General features: G+C 35.4%; 1 protein-coding gene across 4 annotated transcripts in view; it reads right to left on the reverse strand.

Annotated features, from left to right (window-relative positions):
- Positions 1-27,408, reverse strand: part of gramd1a (GRAM domain containing 1A) — a 59,119-nt gene that overhangs the window by 23,934 nt on the left and 7,777 nt on the right. Inside the window, exons 3-9 of one of the 4 annotated variants that reach the window (XM_087287700.1) lie at positions 24,938-25,941; positions 10,972-11,170; positions 7,785-7,805; positions 7,614-7,698; positions 7,395-7,498; positions 4,135-4,230; positions 3,919-3,999 (exon numbers count right to left, since the gene is read on the reverse strand). In XM_087287700.1, the coding sequence (XP_087143826.1) occupies positions 3,919-3,999; positions 4,135-4,230; positions 7,395-7,498; positions 7,614-7,698; positions 7,785-7,805; positions 10,972-11,170; positions 24,938-25,368 (1,017 nt within the window). In that variant the 5' untranslated portion in view covers positions 25,369-25,941. Of the gene's footprint in view, positions 1-3,918; positions 4,000-4,134; positions 4,231-7,394; positions 7,499-7,613; positions 7,699-7,784; positions 7,806-10,971; positions 11,171-18,182; positions 18,478-24,937; positions 25,955-27,408 lie in introns of those variants that run through there. The other 3 variants (XM_087287699.1, XM_087287702.1, XM_087287701.1) reach the window with 3 other exon arrangements.

Here is a 27,408-nt window from a genome sequence, read left to right on the forward strand (position 1 = left end):
ATCAGGTAATCAGCTAGAGCTTATTTACACACGACACTGCTTCACTGATCAAACTATAGTAACTCCACTACAAATATCTGATCATTTCCTTCTGTCTCTCAACATCCACATTACTCCTGAGCCGCCACACACTCCAACACTGGTTACCTTTTGCAGAAACCTACGATCTCTCTCACCCAATAGACTATCCACCATTGTCTCAGACTCTCTTCCTCCATCTCGCAAACTCACTGCACTTGATTCGAACAGTGCCACTAATACACTCTGCTCCACACTAGCATCATGTCTAGACCGATTATGTCTTCTTGCATCCAGGCCAGCCCGTGCCAGTCCTCCTGCACCCTGGCTCTCGGATGCTCTCCGTGAGCATCGCTCAAAACTTCGGGCTGCAGAGAGAATTTGGCGGAAAACTAAAAATCCTGCACAGCTCTTAACATACCAAACTCTTCTGTCCTCTTTCTCAGCTGAGGTTACTTCTGCAAAGCAGACATATTACCGTCTGAAAATCAACAATGCCACTAATCCTCGCCTACTTTTTAAAACATTTTCCTCCCTCCTCTATCCTCCTCCTCCACCCGCATCCTCCACACTTACTACTGATGACTTTGCTACATTCTTTTGCACCAAAACTGCAAAAATCAGTGCTCAATTTGCTGCACCTACAACAAACACGCAAGATACAACACCAACACCACACACACTCACCTCTTTTTCCCAGCTCTCTGAGTCTGAGGTGTCCAAACTCGTGCTATCTAGCCATGCAACCACCTGTCCACTCGATCCCATTCCCTCTCATCTCTTGCAAGCCATCTCTCCTGCAGTCATACCAACACTGACTCACATAATTAACACATCTCTTGACTCTGGTTTATTCCCCACTTCGTTTAAGCAGGCTAGGGTAACCCCACTGCTAAAGAAACCCAACCTGGACCATACGCTACTTGAAAACTACAGACCAGTATCCCTGCTTCCATTCATGGCCAAGATTCTGGAGAAAGTAGTGTTCAATCAAGTTCTGGACTTTCTTACTCAAAACAATCTCATGGACAACAAGCAATCCGGCTTTAAGAAAGGCCACTCAACTGAGACTGCCCTGCTCTCGGTCGTGGAGGATCTCAGACTGGCTAAAGCAGACTCTAAATCATCAGTCCTCATTTTGCTGGACTTGTCAGCTGCTTTTGACACTGTCAACCACCAGATCCTGCTATCTACGCTCGAGTCACTGGGCTATGCGGGCACTGTTATACAATGGTTCCGATCTTACCTCTCTGACAGGTCATTCAGGGTGTCTTGGAAGGGAGAGGTGTCCAACCTACAGCATCTAAACACTGGGGTACCTCAAGGCTCTGTTCTTGGGCCACTTCTCTTCTCCATCTACACATCATCTCTAGGACCAGTCATCCAGAGACATGGATTCTCCTACCACTGCTATGCTGATGATACCCAGCTATACCTCTCTTTTCATCCTGATGATCCCTCGGTTCCAGCTCGTATCTCAGCCTGCCTGTTGGATATTTCACACTGGATGAAAGATCATCATCTTCAGCTGAACCTCGCAAAAACGGAAATGCTTGTAGTTTCTGCCAACTCAACTCTACACCATAACTTTTCAATCCAGATGGATGGGGCAACCATTACTGCATCCAAAATGGTGAAAAGCCTTGGAGTAACGATTGATGACCAACTAAACTTCTCTGACCACATTTCTAGAACTGCTCGATCGTGCAGATTCGCACTCTATAACATCAGAAACATCCGATCCTTCTTATCTGAACATGCAGCTCAACTCCTTGTTCAAGCTCTTGTTCTCTCCAAACTGGATTACTGCAACTCTCTACTAGCTGGGCTTCCAGCTAACTCTATCAAGCCTCTTCAACTGCTCCAGAATGCAGCAGCACGAGTTGTCTTCAATGAACTTAAACGAGCACATGTCACTCCGCTGCTAGTCCGTTTGCACTGGCTGCCAGTTGCTGCTCGCATCAAATTCAAAGCTCTGATGTTTGCCTACAAAGTGACCTCTGGCCTAGCTCCTTCTTATCTGCTCTCACTTCTGCAGATCTATGTGCCCTCCAGAAACTTGCGTTCTGTGAATGAACGTCGCCTCGTGGTTCCATCCCAAAGAGGGAAGAAATCACTTTCGCGAACGCTCACGCTCAATCTGCCCAGTTGGTGGAATGAACTCCCTAACTGCATCAGAACAGCAGAGTCATTCGCTATTTTCAAGAAACGACTAAAAACTCAACTATTTAGTCTCCACTTCACTTCCTAATCTGCAATTGCCTCTTAGAATATCACACTAACTGTACAAAAAAAAAAAAAAAATACTAATACTACTAATACTTCCCTTCTTAGACTTTACAGACCTGAAACTTGCCTATAGCACTTATTCATTGTTGCTCTTAGTTGTGTAAATTGCTTCCTTGTCCTCATTTGTAAGTCGCTTTGGATAAAAGCGTCTGCTAAATGACTAAATGTAAATGTAAATGTACTAATCTGGGTTCTCCACAGCGGAATGAACCACCAATTTAACCAGCATATGTTTTAAGCATAAGATGCCCTTCCAGCTGCAACCCAACATTGGAAAACATCCATACACACTCATACACTACAGACAATTTAGCTTACCCAATTCACCTGTACCACGTGTGTTTGGATTGTGAGGGAAACCGGAGCACCCAGAGGAAACCCATGCGAACATGAGGAGAACATGCAAACTCCACACAGAAATGCCAACTGACCCAGCTGAGGCTCGAACCAGCCACCTTCTTGCTGTGAGGTGATCGTGTTACCCACTGTGCCACCTTGACACATATTATATTATATTATATTATATTATATTATATTATAATAACAGTATAAAAATAAAAAATCTTATTTTATTTCAGCTAGCCTATGAAAATAATTTCATTTTATGTCGTTTTATTAACCTTGATGTACTAAAATAACTAGGTCAAATAAAAGTAAAAAAACTAAATAAAAATAAAAAACTAATAAAAATGTTTTTTTTTTAAAGTTTAAAATATGAAATAAAATTAATTTAAAAAAAGTTACATGGAATAGATAAATAGATAGATAGATAGATAGATAGATAGATAGATAGATAGATAGATAGATAGATGGATAGATGGATAGATGGATAGATGGATAGATAGATAGATAGATGGATAGATGGATAGATGGATAGATGGATAGATGGATAGATGGATAGATAGATAGATAGATAGATAGATAGATAGATAGATAGATAGATAGATAGAAACGTTTATGGGCCAATGACATGACAACATTTAAATGGTCTATATACAATATATTAATTAATACTATTTTTACATGTACAGTATATATTCCATTTTTATTTTTGGTTGAACTATCTCTTTAAAGGGTCATGAAATCCCCTCTCAGCAGGGTGTTTTCAGCCCCCTGATTTGAAAAAAATAAAAGAAATGGGTGTGTCCAGCTTTGTTAAAGTGGGAGCGTCCAGTGGCGAAAGAGGGAAGGGGTTTGCATGAAAAGGGGCGTGTCATTATGCTCATTTGCAAACCGGCAACCCAAACACAGACACAGGGGAGATTGATAGCAATTCAGAGAGCTGAGAGCTGTGTGTAAGCCTAAGTAGTAACCCTAAAGTAACAGCAGTTGTTGAAATGTTAGTTGCAAAAATATAAGCCGTGATATCATTTTACTGGTGGTGTTCAATTCTAACAGACAAGGTTTGCTGAAGTTGTTACAGCCTTGCATTACAACACATCTGTACCCGCCACCTGTTATCCTGCCAAGTGCTAATTATTATGGATAACAGCCAAAGTGATGTTGGTCGTCTGCCACATAAAACTGTCTACACTACACAGTGACAAACACACAGCGCTGATTCTTACAGGAGACCTCAGATGGCTTTGTCATTCGTGCACTATCACTCACCTTATCCATCAGTGCGTTCTGCCATAGTCTGAAGATCATCATGTAGCTGCGATCCCTTGCCCCAAATGACGTGAAGAAGTGCTGACAAATGCAAGATCAGAGGTGAATCCAAGGCAGAGGGGGGTTTATTGTCTTGGGAGGTTCAAAATGCAGCTAACAAAAGAAATCCATTACAGGTAATTTTAGCATGCATATCCAGTGTCCGCACAGCAGTACCTTCTCGTTTTCAGTGCTAATCTGGATGGCGTTCGGGATGAGCTTGGCCGTCTTCTCCTTGGTCAGATTGGTCACGTCTTTCAGAAGTATGGTTATCTGGTGATATTTAGGATTTAGAAATGCTGTTCATCAAAGATAACCAACCAGAACAGATATTGCAAAAATGTTCAGGACGCAATTAGGTTTACAACATAAGTATTTTTATAATCAATTGCTATATTCATTGGTTCTTTACTCGTACATTCCAAATATACAAATTACAGTGCTCAGCATTTACGAGTACTAGGGCTGCTCATTTCGCTTAATTTTGCCAACCGACAACCGCTGCTCGCTAACCGAATATTAACAGTTAACTTGTCTGATTAATATAGAATTTTTAATATAAAAAAATTGACGTGTCTATTTTGGGTCAGACAGGTTAAATATTGCATTTTAAAATACTGATTTATTGTAACATGCGAACATATTAACAACAGAACATCTTCACGCACCTGCAGTGTTTCCAACAGCACAGAAATAAAGAATGAACAAAATAAAAAGAATAAAATAAATAGTCCTGCCTGAGACATTTTTCACTAAAATTACAAATTTAGATTACAAAACGAAAACACTGACAGAATCTTTTTGAAGAACCGGCAGTTTTTCCCCATCACATGTTTTTTTTTCGTCTAACAAAATAACAGGCTACCTTAAATTGACCACTCCACGAAAATTAGGTCTTGCATTTAATTAATGATCCGTTTTAATTCCTGTAGTCTCTGTCAACATTTTAATACAAGTCATTAAAGTTTAAAATTTATGTCGAGCATTTAATTTAATCTTATGCTTGTGTACCTTTATTTCATCTGTCACTCGCAGTTCATGTGGGCGCGCTGCGTGAAAGACAATGAAGAGACTCATTTGTTGACTTTTTGAAAAGTATAAGCTACTGTAACATATAACAATTTTGTTGTTTACATATAATATATATACATAAGCTATAAAATGAAAGCCTCAGTTTGGTGTGTAGTTATGATTATGCAAAAATCAAAAAAGTCTTTGGATTTGTTTGATTCGTAGATTACATAGGCTATTATAAAAAATGATTTTTTTTAATGAACTATTATTAACTGTCATTTTCCAATTAAAAAAAAGGTTGGTTTGTTGATTGTACACTAAATCATCAATAATTTATTTGTTGAGTTTATGAAGCGGCTCCAGGACAGCAGGCTATCAGCATCAGCGCTGGTTTGGCATCAACTCGTCTGTGTCAAACTGTGAACAGCAATTTATTTTTATTCATTTTGCTCGTGTTACCGTACCACCAGTTAACAAATATGTTGCACATCAGGGCCCGATCACACCGAATGTGCCTTTCTATTCCAAAAACGCGAGGCGCACGCACACGGCCTTTTTGTTGACAAGAAAAAAAAGAAGAAGCGTGGTGCTTTTTTTGTCACTAGGAAATGACTGAATCAGCTGGGTATTGTGTGTGAGTATTGCTATCGATGTTGTCATAATTGGAATATTTAATAATATTGTGAAATTTAACATTTGTAAAGTAATACAGCTCTAGATAAATTGAAACAGTGAGAACTAGTCTCTCCTTTATCTTCAAAAGTCTCCATAGTCGTCTTGACAACACAAACACTGCTGTCACCTCAACAGAAACCCTGCCTCTGCTTTTATTTGATTGAAGGATAAAAAAGACGTGACTGACGTAACGCTCTTTTTCCTCTAAGGGTTGACTTTTATTGTGCACACAGCATGTAACAGCAAAATTGTGAGGCATGCAGGGCACATAAGCAGCACGCAAAACACTCACGGCCATTAGTAAACCATCTAAAAGATACACTTCTCAACGCAAAAAAAGTGTGTTTGCTGTGATCTCTCCCTTATACAGCCAAACTATAAAAATATCAAAATTATTTAACTGATACTTTTAATTGGTCAAAAACGCACCCATTTGGTCAATGGTTAATCGATTATTTTGAGCATCCCTATCGAGTACACCCCTCACAGGCCTCTTTTAAATTAATATTTTTATTAATTTAATATAATATAATATTAGTTATTACTTAAACCAAATCTGGAGATAATCTAACAAAAACTTATGATAACCAAAAATGTATTGGTAAGAAAAAAATACTAAATAAAAAAAAAAAAAGAAATAATCAAGAGAAATAAGACAAAATTTAGTTGAAATTTAGTTTTCTGCAATATTTCACTAAAATTTAAAAGTATTCTTTTAATTTCCAGATGTTTGGTGATTAAAATATTTTTTAAATAAATGTATTGGTTTAATAAATCTTTTTCGAATGCACCAAAAACCCTACCCATATTCAAGGAGAAATTGATAAAAATATTCACTTTCAAAATGGGGTCTACTCAATTATGCTGAGTACTGTATATTATACACACTTAATATCATTAACACGTTAGGGGTCAGAAATTAATACTTTTAATATTCAAAGATAAATAAAACACACTGAACTGCTCAAAAAAGATAGTAATGACATTAATATTGCTTCAAAATATTTCAAAGGATTTTTTAACTATCCATCAAAGAATAGCAGTTTACACAAACAAATTATGTCAACACTAATAATAATAAATGTTTCTTACACAAATCATCATATTAGAATGATTTCTGAAGGATCTTGTGAGACACTGAAGACTAGAGTGATGATGCTGAAATAAATTGTATTATAAAGTATATTCAAATGGAAAACATTTAATTTGAAATCACAATAATATTTCACAATATAGGGAGTTTTTTTACTGCCTTGGAGGGTAATACAATTTTTTCATAAAACATTTATTGACCCCTAGCTTTTAAATAAAATGTATATATTTTACAGCATATACAATGTAAAAATGATTAAAACACACATATAATGCATTTATTATTATTATTATTATTATTATTATTATTATAATTACTACAACTATTAAAGAGAAATGTAAAATTACAATTTTGGGGCAAACATATAAAGATCCTCTACACCTGCATAATACAAATTTTAATTATAATTTCAATCTGATCACTTTCACCTACTCTAATAAATTATCTGATTTTAATGCAAACAATCACATTTAATTTTTCTATTATAATTCCTTTAAAACAACACTATTATAAGACTTTACTAATCATATTGCATATATTGAACTAAACAACAAGACAAACCAAAGCCCACATCTTAGTCAGTTAATATGTTAGTAGTTAACTGATTATTAGTTTTTGCAGCACTAATTCCTGCTTTCAGTAATGTGAGACTTACCGTAGTCTCCCATCGGAAGATATTACTATAAAAGCAGAGCCAGTTCTCTGACAGGTAGAGACGACCCTGGAGTAGAATGTCCTTCTGAAGTGCACATGAGTAATCTAGATGAAAATAAACAAATTAATTAAAAAAAGAACACACCACAATGCCACTGATCTTCATATTGAAACCTGCAATAGTCACAGATGATATTTGGCTTTCTGTAGTCATGCTTACCCACTATGAGACGCTCTGTATCGGGCAGCTTTTTAAAGAGTTTACGGAAGTCTTCGTTCCTCTGTTTGTATGTAGGGCTGAGAACCTGGATATCAGAGAGAGATGTGTGTTAGAAGAGCAAACCAGCAATGTCAGCTAAAGCACAAACCCTGAGGACTCCTGGATACTCACATTATACCAGCTCTGCATTTTCTGAAATAAAGGAGAAAAATTTAATGAAGGTTTAAATTATAATTTCTATAAAAATATATGTATACACTATATACACACTGTAAAAAGCAGCATTTTACACAATTCATTATTGTTGTCCCAACCCAAATCTAGTAAATTACCTGAAAAAAAGCTGTGAAATTTTGTTGTTTCAGCTTAAGTTGTTTTTTTTGTGCACACATGTATGCAAGCTCAGTTTAAGCATAGTTTAAATTTGCTGTTAGTTTACTCACCCTCGGGCTATTCCGAACGCAAGTTATTTTTTATCTTCAGTTGAACATTAATGAAGAAACCATGGTCCTCGGCGGGCTATTAAATGTGGCTTCAGCTAAAAATCTTCATTAATGTTTCACAAAAGGAGGGGGGAACATGGTACATTTGCATAGAGATTCTTCATTAAAAAAAAATGGGATGGAAAGATCTAGATCAGGGGTTTTCAATCTCTGTCCTGGAGGGCCGGTATCCAATCAGACACACCTAGGCTTGCTAATCAAGCTCTTAATAGGCTTTCTAGAAACATCCTCGCAGATGTGTTGAGGCAAGTTGGACCTAAAATCTGCAGGACACTGGACCTCCAGGACCAAATTTAATTCTCTCCGTTAAACAGAAATAGGGGAAAAAATAAACAGGAGGGCTAATAATTCTGACTTCAACTGTATATTGCTGTGGAAACTGTAAATAAATAAATAATTTAATGCATAAACTTTTACATAAAATAAGCACCAGTATCATTATTTGAAGGTGTCTTTGTTAAAAGTATAACTCTATATACCTATAGAGTAATCCCAGTTAATTACATGTACTTACTATATGATTTAGGTTAGAACGTGGGTTATGTAACAAGAACACCTTAAAATAAAGTGTTACTGAAGAATCTTTAGAAAAATTATAAACGAGTTCAGGGTGACATGGTGGCTCAGTGGTTAGCACTGTTGCCTCAGAGCAAGAAGGTCGCTGGTTCAAGTCCCAGCTGGGCCACTTGGCATTTCTATGTAGAGTTTGCATGTTCTCTCCGTGTTTGTGTGTGTTTCCTCCGGGTGCTCTGTTTTCCCCTCAGGCCAAAGACATGTGCTATAGGTGAATTGGATAATCTAAAAATTGTCCAGTGTATGAGTGAGTTTGTGAATATGAGAGTGTATGAGTGCTTCCCAGTAGTGGGTTGCGACTGGAAAATTTTTTTCTGTGGCGACCCCTTATAAATAAGGGACTGAGCAGAAGGAAAATTAATCAATAACCGGTTTAGTAAGATATTACAACATTCTGAATCTTCAATGCATTCTTTTGTGGTATTGCATTATTTTGTTATAACCCTGTACCATCTTATTGTGTAAATAAGTTTAAGCATTTCATAGATTTTTTATTTAATTTTATTTATGCATCATATATATATATATATATATATATATATATATATATATATATATATATATATATATATATATATATATATATATATATATATATATATATATATATACACACAATATATACACACACACACAAGCATAGACTTTAAAAGCCTAACCCCTTTTCCCAAACCAAACTAATTAATTTATTTATGTTTTAATGCCATATCAGTTTTACCAGCACTCGTTATATTCAAAGCAACACTTGTACTAAATTTTCAATATATAATTTACAATCCCAACAGTTTTTTAATCATTCACTGGACAAACAAATCCACAAATAACAACACTGATAAAAAGACATAAGTTGTTTCAGTTTGATCAATGATAAACATCCTAGCTAAAATTCCCCCAGAAGACACCTTTTTGAACATTTCCCTTAAAATTTTTCCTGAAAATTTTTTTTTCTAATATAACTTAAAAGTACACATTCGATTCAAATACATTTATTTATAAAAATATTCAAGTCACAAATAGGGTTTTCTTCCCCTTTCAATAAATATGTAAGTCTTGAGTGGCCAATACATCTCATATGTATTAGGGTTGCACAGTTTACTGCTACTTCAGCAGCACCGTGATAATATGGCACCAAAATATTAGTATCTCTATTAATGGTTGTAAAATAGTTAATGTTGCATGTGGAAAAGTCACTAAAATCTTCACACATTTGTGCCGGCAAATAATTAAGAACACTTTATTTTATTTAATAGTCTGGATTAAGGCTGCAAGACTGTGTAGAAACGGTGTTTTCTGATGCTTTAAACACGCATCTGAATCCGTTATTTCTGTTCCTGTGAATATGATTTAGCTACAACGACCACGATGATCTCTTAAAAAGAACAACTCAGTAAAGTGAAATTTTTTATGAAACTCAAAAAAAAAAAAAAAAAAACAGATGAGAAAAACAAACAATAGCTATAGGAAACACTAAGAAAACAATAGTTTTTCAATTTATATTTTTTGTTAAGAAAATCTATTGTAACTTATTTAATTTGGTTTAATTTGGATCTTAATTTTAATGTTTTTTTTTGTTTTTTTCAGTTATCTACAAAATAAACGAAAAAACAAACAACATTTGAGGTCAAGTGATGTGCACCAAAAGTCTCTATTTTTCCACGGCCCAAACTGTTAAACAAAAGTAAAATATTCATAATTTAATAATAAGCATTATAGTATTTCTGACAATCTGCTTTGTTTCATAGATTTGAGTAATGAATTAATAAATTATCATGACACTACTTGGTATCATGAAACTTCAGCTGGCATATTATCGTGGCCTAAATTGATGATATTGTGACAACCCCAATATGTACCAATCACGTCTACTTTTAAAATAATAATAAATTATTTTATTCACAAATGGATTTACTTCATACAATTTGTTGTTTATACTTTCATCCCATTTGCCATTTCTCATCAATAAACAAATCCAAACTAAACTTATATTGACAATACCTAATACGGAAATACAAGATTCCTGAAGCAAACAGATTTTTGGATCCTCTTCATATGCATGTGTTAAACTTTAAACCCATATCAAAAAAAAGATTTGTTACTTTAAAAAAAGCATATCTTTCATAACAATATCCAAGCAAATGTTTCAACACTGGCATTCTTTCTGCTTTATTCACCCTGAACAGAACATTTTTTTTTTAGCAATGTGGAATGTGGGTGGGAGAGCAAATGCTCGATCAGACATTTCAACACGTGATAATCATCCGACAGCTGATATTGAGGTTTACCTTGGCATTGCGGGTGAAGTGACGTGCAGCGAGGGGGTAGGAGGAGGTGGATGAGGATGGAGTGGGAGGCAGAGGGCTGTCTGAACCGCCACCGCTTTTTTCTCCCGCCGTCTCTCCTTCACTGGCTCTGCCTCCCAACACACGCCGGCGTAAGGAGGGCGAGCTGCCGGGTGTGCTGCGTGGAGAGTTACTGGCTGTACTGCAAGACGGAGAGAAAGTCACGTCAGAAACGAGATACAGGCCATTATCTGGCTTTTCAGCACTGCGCTTCAGACAACCTTAAAGGACAACTGGGTCATGCTGAAAACACGGCAGGAAGGACAAGATTTATCTCCTGTTTACCAGACAGCATGAATTGATTACGACTGACTGCAGTTTACAACATAGAGTTGTGTTAATTAACGAATGAGTTTTAAATGGAGGGATAGTTCATCCAAAAATAAAATTCATTACTATAAGACCTGTTTGAGTTTCTGGTGAACACAAAAGAAGATATTTTGAGGAATGTTAGAAGAAGCCAATGACTACCAGTGTATTGCTTTTTCTACTACACTAATACATACAATCAATTTATGTTGGAACAACATGAAGGAATTAAATTAACCTATTAGTTTTTACAAACTTAAGGTGGATTGAATATAAAACAATTGACCACTCAAGTGGCTAAATGGTGACTAAATGTTCAGTTTTTAGGTGAGTTATCCCTTAATTAACCTGTAATTAAGAAAAACATTAACAAAGCCAAGGGAACATTAAAAAAAATCCTACGTTACAAGTTTACAAGTTCAGTTCGAAGTTCTTGGACAAAGAATGTATTTATATTAATAACAATCGTTTCCATAGCAGCATTCTATTCCTGTTCCAGTAAAATAAAGGTGACAACATGGATAAGGGCTTCTGTACACAAACACAAAGCCTTATCTGTTCACCAGGATTTGATCAGTTTGATGAGACATTTAAATGCCAGACATATGAGACCTGCTTAGTCAAAGGAGTGATGATAGTGGCTTAAAGGCATGTGAAATCAATCCTTGATAATGGTAGTTGTTCCTAGGGCTGGGTGATACAGAAAAAAAATAAATAATAAATAATAAATAATAAATAAATAATAATAATAATAATAATAATAATAATAATATATATATATATATATATATATATATATATATATATATATATATATATATATATATATATATATATATATATATATATATATATATAGATAGATAGATATTAGATAGATAGGTAGGTCGGTAGGTAGGTGGGTGGGTAGGTAGTTAAATGGATAATTGGATGGATGGATGGAAGAGTATGTGGGTGGGTTGGTAGACAAATAGACAGGTGGACGGATGGATGGGTGGATGGATGGATTGATTGGTGGGTGGGTGTATGGATGGATGGATGGATATAGACAGACAGACAGACAGACAGACAGACAGACAGACAGACAGACAGACAGACAGACAGACAGACAGACAGACAGACAGACAGATAGATAGATAGATAGATAGATAGATAAACATTTTTTAACAAAATAATATAACTCTAAGATAAAAAAAACTTTATCCATCTCTCCATTTATATGTTTATCTATCTGTTGGTCTATCTATAACTATGCCTCTATCTGTCTATTATCCAACCCTGACCATTTTTAGGGGAACAATATCCTTCTTAATTTTCTTTATGAAAAATAAATACACAAAATAATTTTAAAAAACTAAACTTGAAAAATGCTAACATTATAATAAAAAATAATACAAAATAAAAAAAAATACATATAAAAAAATATAGCAAATAAGCCAGTCATTTTCATATTCAACTATAATAATAAGCAGTGTTTACCTACAAATACTTTGTCGGTATGAAAAAGAGCCTCTGAGCAAAAATGCATCCCAAAGAGAATGATAAGATGTTTAGGAAATGCACATTAAAGAACATTAAAACCATCATGATGTTCAATATTCACCACACAAAAAAATCATTAGGATTAAATTGCATATATTTATTAAATCACCAAGTCCAACTGTCTATGCATCCATTGCATGCAAGCTATTAAAGACCACAGCAATCATTAATGTGTACTAACTCTACTCCCTTTATAGCACCACTGGGAATTAACTAATGCAAGAATGGCATCTGAGATATTGAATAATATGCATATATCCCAGCAACCTTGACCACAAGTTTTCCTGTAACATATTGCATCGGGTGATTGGGTTCAGTTAGTTTGAAGTTTGAACTGGATATTTTGCACAAGAACTGTTTGGAAAGCAGCTTGCAATACACCATACAAATCCATTACAGAGAGTCACACTTCAGGACATCTGCAAGACGAGAAGATCAAGACAAGTCACAGAAGACAATAGCAACAGATCCTCACTAAAAATACACTAAGGCTATGTGAAAGGATGTAACCAAATATACAAGTATGGGAGGAACCAAAAACCTGTATGAATCAATGACTGGTCTGAACACTGCTTTCACAGAAAAGCATGACATATAGTATAATGACTGGTTGACTCAATTTCTCTTCAACTAATCTTTATCAAACTGTCTATACGCTTTTATTGATTGGTGTACTTTATCTTTGACAACTTTGGATTCTGCCTGCAGATATCTGCTCGGATCTCAGTCTCATGTCGTCCTGGTAACAGACGGATGGGGAGGGCAAATATCGGAGTCTCCAAGGAAACGTGGCAGGATCACGAGAATACACTTCTAGTTGCTGTAGTGGGCTTCACATGTGAGTAAGAAGTCAGTAGAACCAAATTAATGTGAACATATTTAAACAGTTACATGTCAGCAAAAGCAGTAAAATAATAAATAACTAAATAGCAGCAAAGCAACATAAATAAAGATCCTGATAACGGCAAGAATAAATTATTAGTTACATTTTTTTGTATATTTTTACCCCTTAGATTTTTTTCAATAGAAAGACTCATATTAAAGCAATTAAATCAAAGATCATTTTCAAAGCTAGTGCAAAAAATATTAAAACTACAGTCTTATGTAAACACTATGGAGTCAATAATATAGGGTCATATATCCCTTTTAAAATAAAAGAAAGTTTTGCAAACAAAAAATAAATAAATAAATACAAATCTCCAAAAAAATTAATAAAATAAATTAAAAATTTGCATAGTAAAAATTAATTGAGAAATAAAAATGTATTTTGATAACAAAAATAAAGAACTGCGAATGGAAAATTAAGTTTTGAGAAATAAAAACGAAAAGATTTGACAAGCGGGTGGAGTCAAGGGAACTGTCTCCATTTAAACAACATCATCACCTGGAGACACAGTATCACCAGGGTAGTCTTAAGCCAGGATAATACTTCTGTGCCGAGTGATCGGCGTGACCCACAGCACAAGCTTTGCGCATTGTCATGCATTTATACTTCTGCATGCTGCTGTTTGTGTTACTCTGCAATAGCACTTTCGAAACGCTAGCTGAAAGTGAGATTTTTATGTTCCTCTGTGTAGAGTTTCTTTGCTGGTGTTTTGTTTTTTTCTGAACGTTACCTTAATGTACAAGTAGCTCATACTCACTCAATTTGGAGCAAGAACCAGCGGACGTGCAACAACTTTAATCATAAGGTAAACACAAAACAAAACCTTCCATCTGGACCTCCTTCAGGGGTCTAAACACTCGCTGCAACGGGTTCGCGCGGCTCTCGATCCCTGCTCACACTTGTCAGCGCTACCAAGCCAATCAATCACAGAGCTTGCATTACGTGTCATTGCAAAATGCAGTTATATGATTTGCCTTTACAGCCCAGTAGGTCCAGGCCTGCCATAAACTCTCAAGTTCCCTTCACTCCGTCCCATTGTAAAACAGCATTCCAAACTCACGGTTGACTAAAAAGCAACTCAAGATGAGCATTGCAATTGACTGGACTGGTTTTGTAAAGGCAGTGCTTTGAAAATGTTTTGCAAATATATATATATATATATATATATATATGAATATATATTAGGGGTGTCAAAACTAATTGTTTTTTCAAAGCACTGCGATGCAGACGTGGACAATTCGTTATCAGTTCAGTAATAATCATAACCGGTTATTATGTACTGACGTCATTTATCTATTATGCGCTCTGTCGCGAGGGAGGTGAGCGCCGGTATTTACAACTATCAGGAGCCAACTCGGAGCCGGCCCGTGGCATAGGCAATATAGTCAAAAGCTAAGGGCCCTGTACATCCAGGGGGGCGCTAGAAATGAGCGCGGGTAAGTTGGTTTTGTTTTCGATATTCCTGACACATTAAGTTATAGCGGCAAAAACTCAAAAACCTCTTACACTAAAAAGATCTGAAGTGTGTTTCCTACAAAAAGACAAAGCTGGCTATGTTTCACAGTTGTCATTTTCTTTTCTTTTTTTTCCGCTCGACATTCCGACCACTGCTCCCTTTAAGCCCTCGCAATATGCGTTTAGCCAGGGATGCTCGCACAGAGCAGAGCTCTCAGTAAGGGACCGTCTGAAAAGTGCGTATTTTTTTACATTTTTTTATTTTTTATTGCTCCGCTCAGCACGAGATCTCTCGGCTAAACACATATTGCGAGGGCTTAAATGTGTGTGTGTGTGTTTGTTTCTTTGGTGCTGTCTATGTTTGTGTATGTGTGTGGATGAGAGACAGTGTGGTGCTGTGTGTCTGTGTGTTTATACAGACAGCTTGTTATAGCCTCCACCGAAAATATAACACTGTGTATGGAAAGCATCGTCAATGCACCGTGAAATCGAATTGAAACCAGTATAGGTTCACACCTCTAATATATATGTATATTTGCTATATATATATATATATATAGCAAATATTTTAGTTTTCTTTAAATTTGTATTCAATATTTTTTAATAACATATAAATTAGTTTGTACTAGTTTTTTGATCATTATCTAGGTTATTTTGTTAGATAAGCTTCAGAATTGATTTCAGTACTGACTAATCTAATATGCAATAATATAATATTGTAAAGCTTCCTATTAAAAATATGAATTCAAAAGATAAAATTGGTGAGGGGTGTACTTAATATATGCTGAGAATGGTATGCTTATTTTGCAATAAATTTGAATTTTATTGTTTCTAAATCTACAATACAATATCTGCAAATCTAGACCATGTGTTATTCATGGTAAATCTTTTACAAAAAAATTTACTGGTAATTATCGGCCATGACACCTTCTGGTTACTTTCAATAGTTTTAATACAGCGTATCATATCATCATACTCGATAATGGAACCGTTGTTCTTTCCTTCATTAAAGCCGTTAAGTACACAAGTGTTAAAAGCTTTGACATACTGATTGCATTGCTTAAATCAATGTTAATAATGTTGCTATTTGTATCAAATAAGGTTGATTTTAATATATAACTTTAGAACATTATTTTTTTAATATTATAGTTTTATTTTGACCTTAAAACAACACAGAACAATACAAAAAGCAAAAAAAAAAAAAAAACAGAAAAGAAATGCATAAAAAAAGTCAGAATAAAAAAGATTTTAAAACCATGATTACATCGGTTCCTCCTGCCCTTTAGAACATATTAATGGTAAAAATATATGGAATTGTTATGCGATGGTAAAAATGTAAATGGGCAGTATTGCGCTCCTCTGACACTATCGTTCAATCAAGCGTACACAATCATCAAGTTTAAATTACCGATATTTGTCGGTTAAAGTAGTGTCCATTTTCTTGCTTCATTCTCTCATTGATTTTATATAATAAAACACTTTAGTTTAAATAGTAACTCTTTCTCATTATTAATTATGGCTCATAACTAGGGCCAGACGGAATCTGTGGACGTTTTTTGCTATTTCTGCGGAGAATTTTGGTAAAAGTCTTCGGATTTCTGCAGAATTATTTTGGGAGAATTATAACTAAAACCTTAATATATGAAATAAAAAAATAAAATCTTTTTAACTTTTATTTAATGTTTAAAATGCAAATCCAATTAGATTCACTTTATTTGGTAAATAAAGCAAGTTTGTCATATAATATATCTAGTAAAAGACAGAAAATATTACAAACTGCATTGTACATAAATCTGATGAACATTATCATACTAGTCAATAATATTATTGAAATTAATAAAGTAAACTGAATAAATATAGATTTACACACATTTACTCAAGTAAATAAACAGAATGATGGGCTACAAATCTGTGGAATTCTGCATGCCCAGATTCCGGGTGGGCCTACTCATTACCTGCCTATTATTAAAAGGATTGTTCCCCCAAACATGAATGGTTGAGATCTTTTGAAAAAAGCTGAAACCTCTAACCATTGACTTCCATATAGGAAAAACAAATTCTAATGGTTTCAGGTTTCCAACATTCTTCTAAATATATTATTTTGTGTTTAACAAAAAAAAAAAAAAAAAGTCAAACAGGTTTAAAACAAGTGAAGAGTGAGTAAATGACATAAGGCTGTTTAGATGTTTAAGATATTGGCTGTTTATCATTTATAAAAGACATAGGCCTATTCTGCATGATCTTTTTCTACACAACACCTAAACATATCTATTGCCTTAATAACCATTAATAAGCATCAAATTGGACGTTTGTGGCTGTCATAATAGTTTCTAAATAGCAAGAATTGTTCCTAAACCTGAAGTGTGACGATATAACAAATCGATGATGATGTTCGAAAGAAACGGTTCTTAATTTCAATGAATCAGTGAGTTGTTGTCCCGAGTTCAACTGGCGACAGAACAATTCGATAACCAGTCGGATGATTTGTTTAAAAGAACCGACTCATTTGAACAACTCCTTAACGACTTGGACATCCCGTACAGCAAATGTCAACAGAATGAATGGGCGGCGTAATAATACTGAAGCTATCCCATACTAAAGCCGCGAGCTTCATTGACTGACATCAACACTGCGTAAACCTATGCATAAACAAGAGTGTGTTGAAAAGAAGTACACGTAAAACGCGATGCCAATTTGTATTCTGAAGGCGCAGCAACTAAAACTACAGCACCGATCTCCAGTGCTGAACGTGCACACTGAGATTGATCAAACAAAATCTTGATGTCATCAGTGCGGTTGAGGGACGCAATCGCGGTTGCATGCGCGTAAACGCCTTAACAACCTACTCCTGCACTGTGATGCAAGAACAACTGATAAAAGTGAACGGTCAATCAGCATTAGCATACGGCTCTGCAGAAATACAACATTCGCATGCACTGCAATAAACACATTCGCTACTTACTCGAACATGTCATTGGGTGTTTTCTCAATTCAATGCGCGATGTCCACGTTTATGTTACAGTAGCCTCTCAATATGGCACTGCGCCGACACAACAGACGGTACATTCAGATTAAGCAGCCCAATGCAGTGGAGACACCGCGTCCTCTTTTCATCCGCAGCCCGTTCTAGTCCAGCAGAACGCGATCGGTAAACATCCCCATCCCAAACGAGGTACCAGACCCCCTGCAAAACGCAAAGACCACCGCGGTCTCCACCACGAGCTCCCCCGGCTCTCCTAAAGCAGCAGCCTACACACGGCCAGGAGGAGGAGGGGGAGGAGAAAAGAGGATGTTCTGTGTGGAGGAGGGAATCAACACGGTTTGAGGCAGTGGCCCTCTCTTTACCACCACACACCCGGGCCAGCCCATAGAGGATTATGCTTAGAGTTTATGTGGAAGCACTTGAGTCAATAACAGTGGATAGCAAAGCATTGCTGATGGAATGAACGCCCAAAGTTGGCACAGTCATTTAAATGAAGGGCATCATTCAGATTATGGTAACTGGTAAATTGCTTTACTGTGGCTATAGTTTATTATAGAGTCTGTAGAGTGCATAATAATCCTGAGAGGTCTGGCCGTCTCCATAATCTGTTTTTCTGGGAGAGGTTGCCATAATCTCCGTAAGAAGGGTGAAGCGAGGCCAAGACATACATGTACACAAATTTATAAAATGTAGATTTGCTTGTTTATAAACTATGTAGACTTGAATATATTACAATTTAATTAGGATAATAGTACTTGCGTACTAAATGTTAGTACTTGCTAAATGATTGAATATTTGATGCTAATACTATTAGCAAATAATAGGATAATAGTACTTGCTAAATTTTTGAATATTTGAATGACCAAACAATTTAGCATGTAATATCTTAAGAAAATGAACCGTAAAACATCTTATTTACAAAATATTTAAATTAATGACGTTTTTATTTTCTGAAAAATGCTATAGGTAAATTCCAATGCAACTTACTCCTTTGAATTTTTTTCTTTTTTAAATATTTCCCAAATGATGTTTAACAGAGCAAAGGAGATTTTCACAGAATGTCTGATACCATTCTTTTTTTTCTGGAGAAAGGCTTATTTGTTTTGTTTCGGCTAGAATAAATGCAATTTTTAATATTTTAAATAAATTATTTAAGGTAAAATTACTTAAACATTTTAAGGTCAAAATTATTAGCCCATTTAAACAGTTTATTTTTTTCGACTGTCTACAGAACAAACCATCGTTATACAATAACTTGCCTAATTACCCTAACCTGGCTACTTAACCTAATTAACCTAGCTAAGCCTTTAAATGTCACTTTAAGCTGTATAGAAGTGTCTTGAAAAATATCTAGTAAACTATTACTTACTGTCATCATGGCAAAGATAAAATAATTCAGTTATTAGAAATGAGATATTAAAATATCATGTTCAGAAATGTGTTGAAAAAAATCTTCATCAATTGTTTGTTGTGACAGAAAACAGCAAGTAACACTAAATTAAATGTGACATTTTGAAGACAAAAACATATATAAATGATAATTAATCCGACATTACAGGTTTACAACATAGTGGCATCATTTCACATTTTAATTATTTGCATTTGTTTTTAAGGCCTGTGACTAAGGATTTCAACCAAATTTAAAACATTTAGGCACAATAAATTAAAAGTTTGTACCTTAAAGATCAAAAACATTTTAAAGGTTTACTCAATGAAAATGATAGTGTTATTAGTAAAATATATATTGAAAATTTCATTTCGTTGCTGAATACTGTTGCGACTCCCCAGAAAGTCATAAAGTTATGCACATATGTTCCCATAAGAAATCATGCCAATCGATCTAAAATTGTGCATTCTGCACAAAGAGATATTCAAGTCATTTGTTGAAATTGTATCCATATCGCAATAGGAAAATATTGCAAGTTTTTTCTTAATAACGTGCAGCTGTAATAAACAGTGCTCAACATGATTAAGTACACTTCGATTTGAATATAAATATTTTATCCATTTCTCAGTGAATATAGGCAATGTATTTTGGTGCATTTAAACAAAACAGATTTATTAAACAGATATATTTATTAAAATAATATTTTAGTCACCAAACATTTAGAAATTAAAAGACAATACAGTTAATTTCAAGCCAAATTACAACAACAAAAAATACAACGTACAAAATTTTTCAATTTTTTTTTGCGTCTTTTGATTTTTCCTTTAATAAATTTGTATTCAATTTTTCTATAACATATAAATTTGGGTGTACTAGTTTTTAGACCGTTATCGTAAGTTATTTTGTTAGATAACCTCCAGATTTCGCTTCAGTATGGACAAATCTAATGTATATGCACAAATATAATATTGTAGAGCTTCCTTTTCAAAATATGAATTTAAAAGATAGATTCGTGAGGGGTGTACTTATACATGCTGAGCACTGTATCTTTACAGCATCGATATCGCAATGTGTAAGTGTGAAATAGTCACATCGCAGAATCTGCAAGGTCAAGTTGAGATTATAATTATTCAGACATTACAGTTTACAACAGAGTGGCATCATTTCAAATTTCAACCTTAGAGTGAAAAGTTAATTACTTGCATTTGTTTTTAAGTCCTGTGACCAATCATTTTAAGCTAATTTAAAGCATTTGGGCACAATAAATTAAACGTTTGTACCTTAAAGATTAATTGAACATTCATATAATTGTTTACTCAATGAAAAAGATAGTGTTAGAATTACAATAAACAGTGATAATTTCATTTCTGTTGCTGAATAATTATTTATTTAATTTGTATACTTGCTTTGTTATATTTTATTTTTCTTGTCCTGTTTCAGTTGTATTTTATGCACATATACTCCCCAATGAAATCATCACAATCAGTCTAAAATTATGCATTTTTACAAAGAGATAGTCAAGTCGAATATGTTGAAACTGTATCCATAACGCAATGTATAAATCACAGTGAAAGAAAATTTTGCAATGTAATTTTTTTTTCAATATTGTGCAGCCCTAATAGATATATACATATATGTATATAATATTACCTAAAACTAGTTCATGTGCAGTGAGCTGACAGTTCTATTAATAATGCTTTAACAATATGCTTACTGTTATTAATGCTTAACTTTAAAAACGTGTTCCCAACATGACATGCAGCAAATCTCTTTTTTTTTCTCTCCAATCAATGCAATTTCAACCTGACATGTACACAGTACATTACAGATGCACGTCAACACAGTACAATAAGACCTGTGTGGCCTCAGGAAACACAGGTGATCGATGTCTTGCTACCTTTCACTTCTGAGGCTTTAGTGGAATTGATCAAACCCAGAAAATGCTCTGCCTGTGCAATAATCCACTAGAACCCGAGAGTTTGAAGCTCAAAGCGAGTCAATCTATTTCTTCAATCGCATGTATCTGTAGGGAACAGGGCTTAAATAGTGTGTGATCTGAGAAAAGCAACAGCTCTAATCAAGTCTGCCGGTTTGTGCAGGCCTCCTCAACAGATCTCAACAAGTTTATAGGGCCATATGGTACAGTGGACCACAAGTACATCATGGTCAAAAAGCCCAAAGCACCCCAAAGAGGCTTAGACGAATGAAATCTTCAGACTTAAGAAGCAACTGATGTAAACAGAGTGAACTAGGCGAAGAAGAAGAAATAAAAGAGCACCTAAATTATAAACCACAATTAGGAGGCATTAAAATAATTATTTAACTATGAATAAGTGAAGATAATGTTTATTGCAGACCTAAAACTGGGCCCTCCTTGTGTTTGATGAAGTGTAAACTTGCACATCAGGATTCTGCATCGATTTTGGACAGATAAACAACCTACAGACATTGCTAAACAAACAAGGCCAACTATACAATCAGCTAAAAGGATTTTCCTCAGGAATTTCAGATAATGGAAGTATTGCTTTTCCAAAAATGTAAATGATTCATAATGTAAGACTTATTCACGCATATCTGAATCATTACTGGTAAAATGCATCTTCAGTTTTCCAACTAACAAGGATTGTGCTCAGAGTTACTAGCTAATTGTGAGGTTTAAGGTTCTAGCGAGCTAATGAATAAATCAGCACTTGCTAAACAATATCCAGAAGCTAGTAAAACCTCACAATAGACTCCAGTTGTGAGCGTGCCTTCGAAATAGCTGAGCAACAAAACAAAAAGAACTAGGTCAGTGAAACCGGTTGGTGGATGAGAAGGACAAGGGCACAGCTGTTCATAAAACACCTTTTGCTCTCTAAGCTCGTCTTTTCACTGGCTGACAGTCTTCACTGCAGCATCAAACCCCCGGCTTCTGATTGGCCGGCAGTGACATCACCAGAAAAAGCGGATCACTCCCACTGGATGATATTGATGTCATGTGTTGGGAGAGATACTGCCCCGCCTCCATCTCTACAGCGCCAAGAGCACTCGTCCTCTGTGGTCTCTTCTCTACCACTCTATCATCTTTCCTGCCATTCTATTAAAAGGACTCAATAAACCACACATAATTACAGTGTTTCAGAATGACTCTCTGTTTAATTTGTTCCCTGGCAACAATTCTGTATTTTACCTGGACAAATTCAACATAAGTAGCAAATATAACGTTTATCTGCATGCTTTCTGGCTGCTATTGTATGGCTAAAAATCCAGTGTTAAAAAGAAATGGTGAAAAATAATACGAAATAAATCATTTGCATGAGCATTGAAAGAATGCTGCAGGATCAATACAAGCTCTACTGACAGCATTTGCGACGTTGTTGATTGTTTTATTTAAATAGAATATGACAAAATAATAACCAAAAAATAATAAACAATATTATATATTGTTTAAATGTATAGCGAGCAATAAGTTGCTTGCTGCAGTTTACTTACATGTTGCTAAAAAGTTACTAAATAGTATTAAAACATAAATCTTCGTGCTTTAAGCCTAATTGGCTTTACTTTATTTTGCACCATTTCCTTTGGTGAATATAACTTTAATGGGCACCTATGATGAAAATCAGCTTTTGTGAGCTGTTTGGACTAAAGTGTATGTAGGTATAGGGTGTCCACAGTCATATTAAAGGGATGTAAAGACAATATATTTATTTTTAAAATTTCCTGACATTAAAAAAAAGATCCAAATCCCTCCCATTTTGAGGCCCACAGCAACGTGATGTAGGAGTGCGGTTTCCCTGCCCACTGAAATGATTGACATCCGCGTATTACCATGTCTCCATAGTAAAGTATATCAAATGTGTTCAACATTGAGTATTACAAGTTTAAAACGTTTTAAAAACAGTGTTTGAAATGAATTACAGCGATTTTACTTTATCACTACAGCCGCATGTCAGTACAAGAGACGTTTTAATCCCGGTTTGTTGACGTTAAATCAGGTTTATTTTGTACATTAACATAATGGATCTCTATACAAAAGTGGATATTAACGTGTATCCTGTCACATTTGCGGTGCAGGAGTTAAACGCATGTGCTGTGTGTGTGTGTGTGTGTGTGTGTGTGCATGAAATTTGTAACGACATTGTGTGTGACTCATCATCGTAGAAAGGCTTGAATTAACTCCACAACAAATAATCATTGGGATATGTTCTTACTGTAGCATTTCTCACAAACGTTACGTGAGATCTGCTTCCTTCATGTTTGTCACTGTGCTGTTTATCTGATGCAGCAGGAGACGGAGACACAGGCCATTTCTTAATATGCATTATTCAGCAATCTTGTGTCTTCAACTAACAAAGTTCAGTTCCGAAACTAAAGACCTCAAGAACGGAGGACGCGTAAAAGTTCCTGGATGTGTTCTTAGTATAGAGGATGCACCAATGCAGACTTGAGCACCGACCTCGCTCTGAACGCCTCAGAAGTCATTGCAATTTTTTAAAGTTTAGAGATATAATTATTATTATTTTTTATCTCAGGAATAACCCTAAATAAGACAGTAAAATTAAATATTACCATAAAAATCTTAATAAAAGCATAAACACATTAAGGGTGTTTATTTGCTGAAATTCGTATTATAATCTGTATTATTTGTATTGTGCAAAGTATATTTGTAAGGTTTTTGTGCATGTTATATATTTATTGAAGAGGGAAAAAACTGCAAATCATTGTATGAATACTGTAATGTTTAAATAATTTTCAGTTACAAACGCGTGAAGGTCATGTGACCGGTCAGGAAGAACGAAGCATTTCATTTCTCACAGGATGAGTTTTGTGTTTTCGTGGTCTCCCGAGTTAGTTCTTCTGAGGTGACCTGGCAAGACACACTCTTACAGGCATGTGGGAATGGTGGGCGGGGAGAACTAGCATTAAAGGCACAAGCAACAAAAACAGCCACAGTGTTTAGAGCAGAACATTTTAATACTCTGATAGGTATAATAAATAACCTGATGGGTGTTGTGAGCTGAAACTTCACAGACACATAAAGAGACATAAAAGACTTCTCCTAAATCTTGATTAAAGGATAAAATAGTAAAATAGGCGCCTTTTAACAAACACTGTTGACAAAGCTTAATTTAGACTATGCTCAGTCTGAAAACTTCTCTAAATCTTCAAACAACACATTTAAAAATAAAAAGAGAAAAAAAAAACTTGAGATATTGAAATGATACTGTCAGAAAAACCCTATCCTAAAAAAATCTGATTGCTTTGCATGAACAGGAATATCCCTCTGAGCATCTAGTGTGGGTGAAAAAAAAAATGCCGCTTTAGGAAATACTGCTGACTGCATAAGTGGGAGAGGGAACACACTGACCTGCTGCTGTCACAGTCTGAGTCCTTGTTGAGAAGGCTACGGATAGACCAGCGAGAGCGCCTGCTTAGGGAGGAGCTCCGTGACCATGAGCGGGACGGGGGTAGCAGAAGCACGCAGGGGTTGCCCTGCTCTTCATCATCAACATTACAAACCATTGAAGAGGATGCAGATGCACGTGATGGGCTTCTTTCGAGTTCACCTTTCTGTTTATCACAATGCTTTGCTCCTGATTTGTCCTCTTGCTGTGCCTTGGCTTTCCTTTTCTCTCGGCTACGTGAGAGGTACCGATGCGCACGTGGGCTTGGAGAGCGCGACCATGACTCCGTATCGGATGACGGCGGGAGAATGTTCAGAATTGGAATTGAAATGGGCTCAGCAATTAGGATTTCAGGTGGTGTCGTCATCGCCATCACTAAAAGACCTTCATACATCACCTGTTTAAGGAGAGTCTACTGACAATTTCCTTAAAGACAAGTTTCATCACGCACGAGCGAAGCTCAAGATATTTCCAACTCTCTGTTCTCAAGTCTTCTACATCTGCTCTGGAAATTCCATTAGAGCCCAAAATAAATATTCCACAACGGAAATGCAATCTGATGACATTTGAAAAGGTCTTCTGCATCCATTACAACTGGCTGTCTTGAAGAAAGAAGTCAGCAGTTCAGTTTCCTTCACAGCTGTACTGACAAATATATATATGAGATAATTTCCTGCAGTATGAACTTGCAAAAATGGGGCGGAGCCATCACAGATTTCTAATATACACAAAAGGGTGGAGGCATATCTTCCAGTAATAGGTCATTTTTCAAGGAAGAACAGAGCATTTCTGAAGTTCAAACTTGCTAGATCTCAAGACTGCTGGAAGTCAAATCAATCTTCTTCCTCTTTCGCTATTAAAGACTTCCTTTATAATGTCTCTGCCCCTTTTTCCTTTGACAAAAATGCAATTTTGCAATCTGTCGTGTCATCGAGGTACGCACATCAGGTATGATAAGATCACATTGCTGAAAGGAGAAACTGTGTTCAACCCAAAATTAATAAAAGGATAGAATTTCTTTAAATTGCTCATCCTTAACATATTTTCAATACAAATATTTAAACGTTTCCAAATTTGTGTCAGAGAAATTTGGTTAGTAATGTTTCCTGTTGGATGATTTCCTCCCATATTATTATGATATTACTCCTCTAAATGAGATCAACATTGATGGAGCAGACGAACAAAAGAAAAACAAACATAAAATAAAGCTTTAAGTGTGTTTAATACATGTAAGACATGCGTGGAGTAACTGTAAATTGAATACAGTGTAAAGAATCACTTGCCACCTGAAAGCTTTAAAAAAACAATAGAGAAAACTTATGTCAAAGACAAATAATCTAAAGTAAATACAGGATTGCTGAGACACTTTCCCTTTCTCTCAAGGGCAAAAATGGCCCACTGTACTAAATAATAAAAGGGGTGACTCAACACAAACACATTTATAAAGCTAGTGAGATTTTAATCCGGGCTTGACTCAACTAGAGTGTAAAGCTGCTTAATCAAATGGAAAACATAATAATGAAATAATACGTGTATTCCTGAGCGTCGTCATTAAAGCTGGGTGATAAATTCTATCATATCAAGATCACAATCAAATTTGATGTTGACAACAAAGAGAAGCTCTCAATATGGATTAATCTGTCATATTTTCACACCAGAAAAAACACACGTCAGCAGCCAAATAACAGGTCTACATATTCTGTGTGAATAAGTAGGACAGCTTTGTCTATAGTAAACAAACACACATGATTCTAAACAGTGTTAACAGTGTCTGCGTATCAATAAACGAGAACCATTCTCATGAACTTTATCTCCAGCTGTTCTAAGAATAAATTTGACAGTCACTTTATATTAAGTGGTCTTAACTACTATGTGCTTGTATCAAAACTTATATTATACTTACTGTGTTAATAATGTACTGCAGAATACTATAGTTGCTCATAAGGTGGCATACGAGTAGGGTTAGGGGCAAGTATGGTGGTATGGGAAGTGGTATAAAGTAACAAACTACAAATACTCAAATTACTGTATTGGAGTAGTTTTTCTCAGGAATTGTAATTTACAAAGTAGTTTTAAAAATGTGAACTTTTACTTTCCTTTGAGCACATTTTTAATGCTGTATCTGTAATTTTACTCCACTATTTTCCTTCAACCTGGAGTCACTACTTCAGAGCTCAACAATAAGGACTGCCCGGTGGCCCAGGGCCAGCAAGAGAGACGCTTGGGACAGTAGACAGGATCGTTACTGGCCCGATTGAGACAGTGCTGCCTTGTCACTAACATTTAATTTGTCTGCGACTATTTGTCAGTTGTGTGCATTTTAAGTTTGTGCTTTTAAGTCTTTAAACACTACCTTCTCTGTGATGTCGTAAACACCATATTGCTTTCCGGTTCATCTTATCTGATTTGATGTTTTGAGCATGCTATTTTTTTC

The sequence above is a fragment of the Danio rerio genome, chromosome 16 (assembly GCF_052040795.2).
Source record: "Danio rerio strain M-AB ecotype USA chromosome 16, GRCz13ab, whole genome shotgun sequence".
Lineage (NCBI taxonomy): Eukaryota > Metazoa > Chordata > Actinopteri > Cypriniformes > Danionidae > Danio > Danio rerio.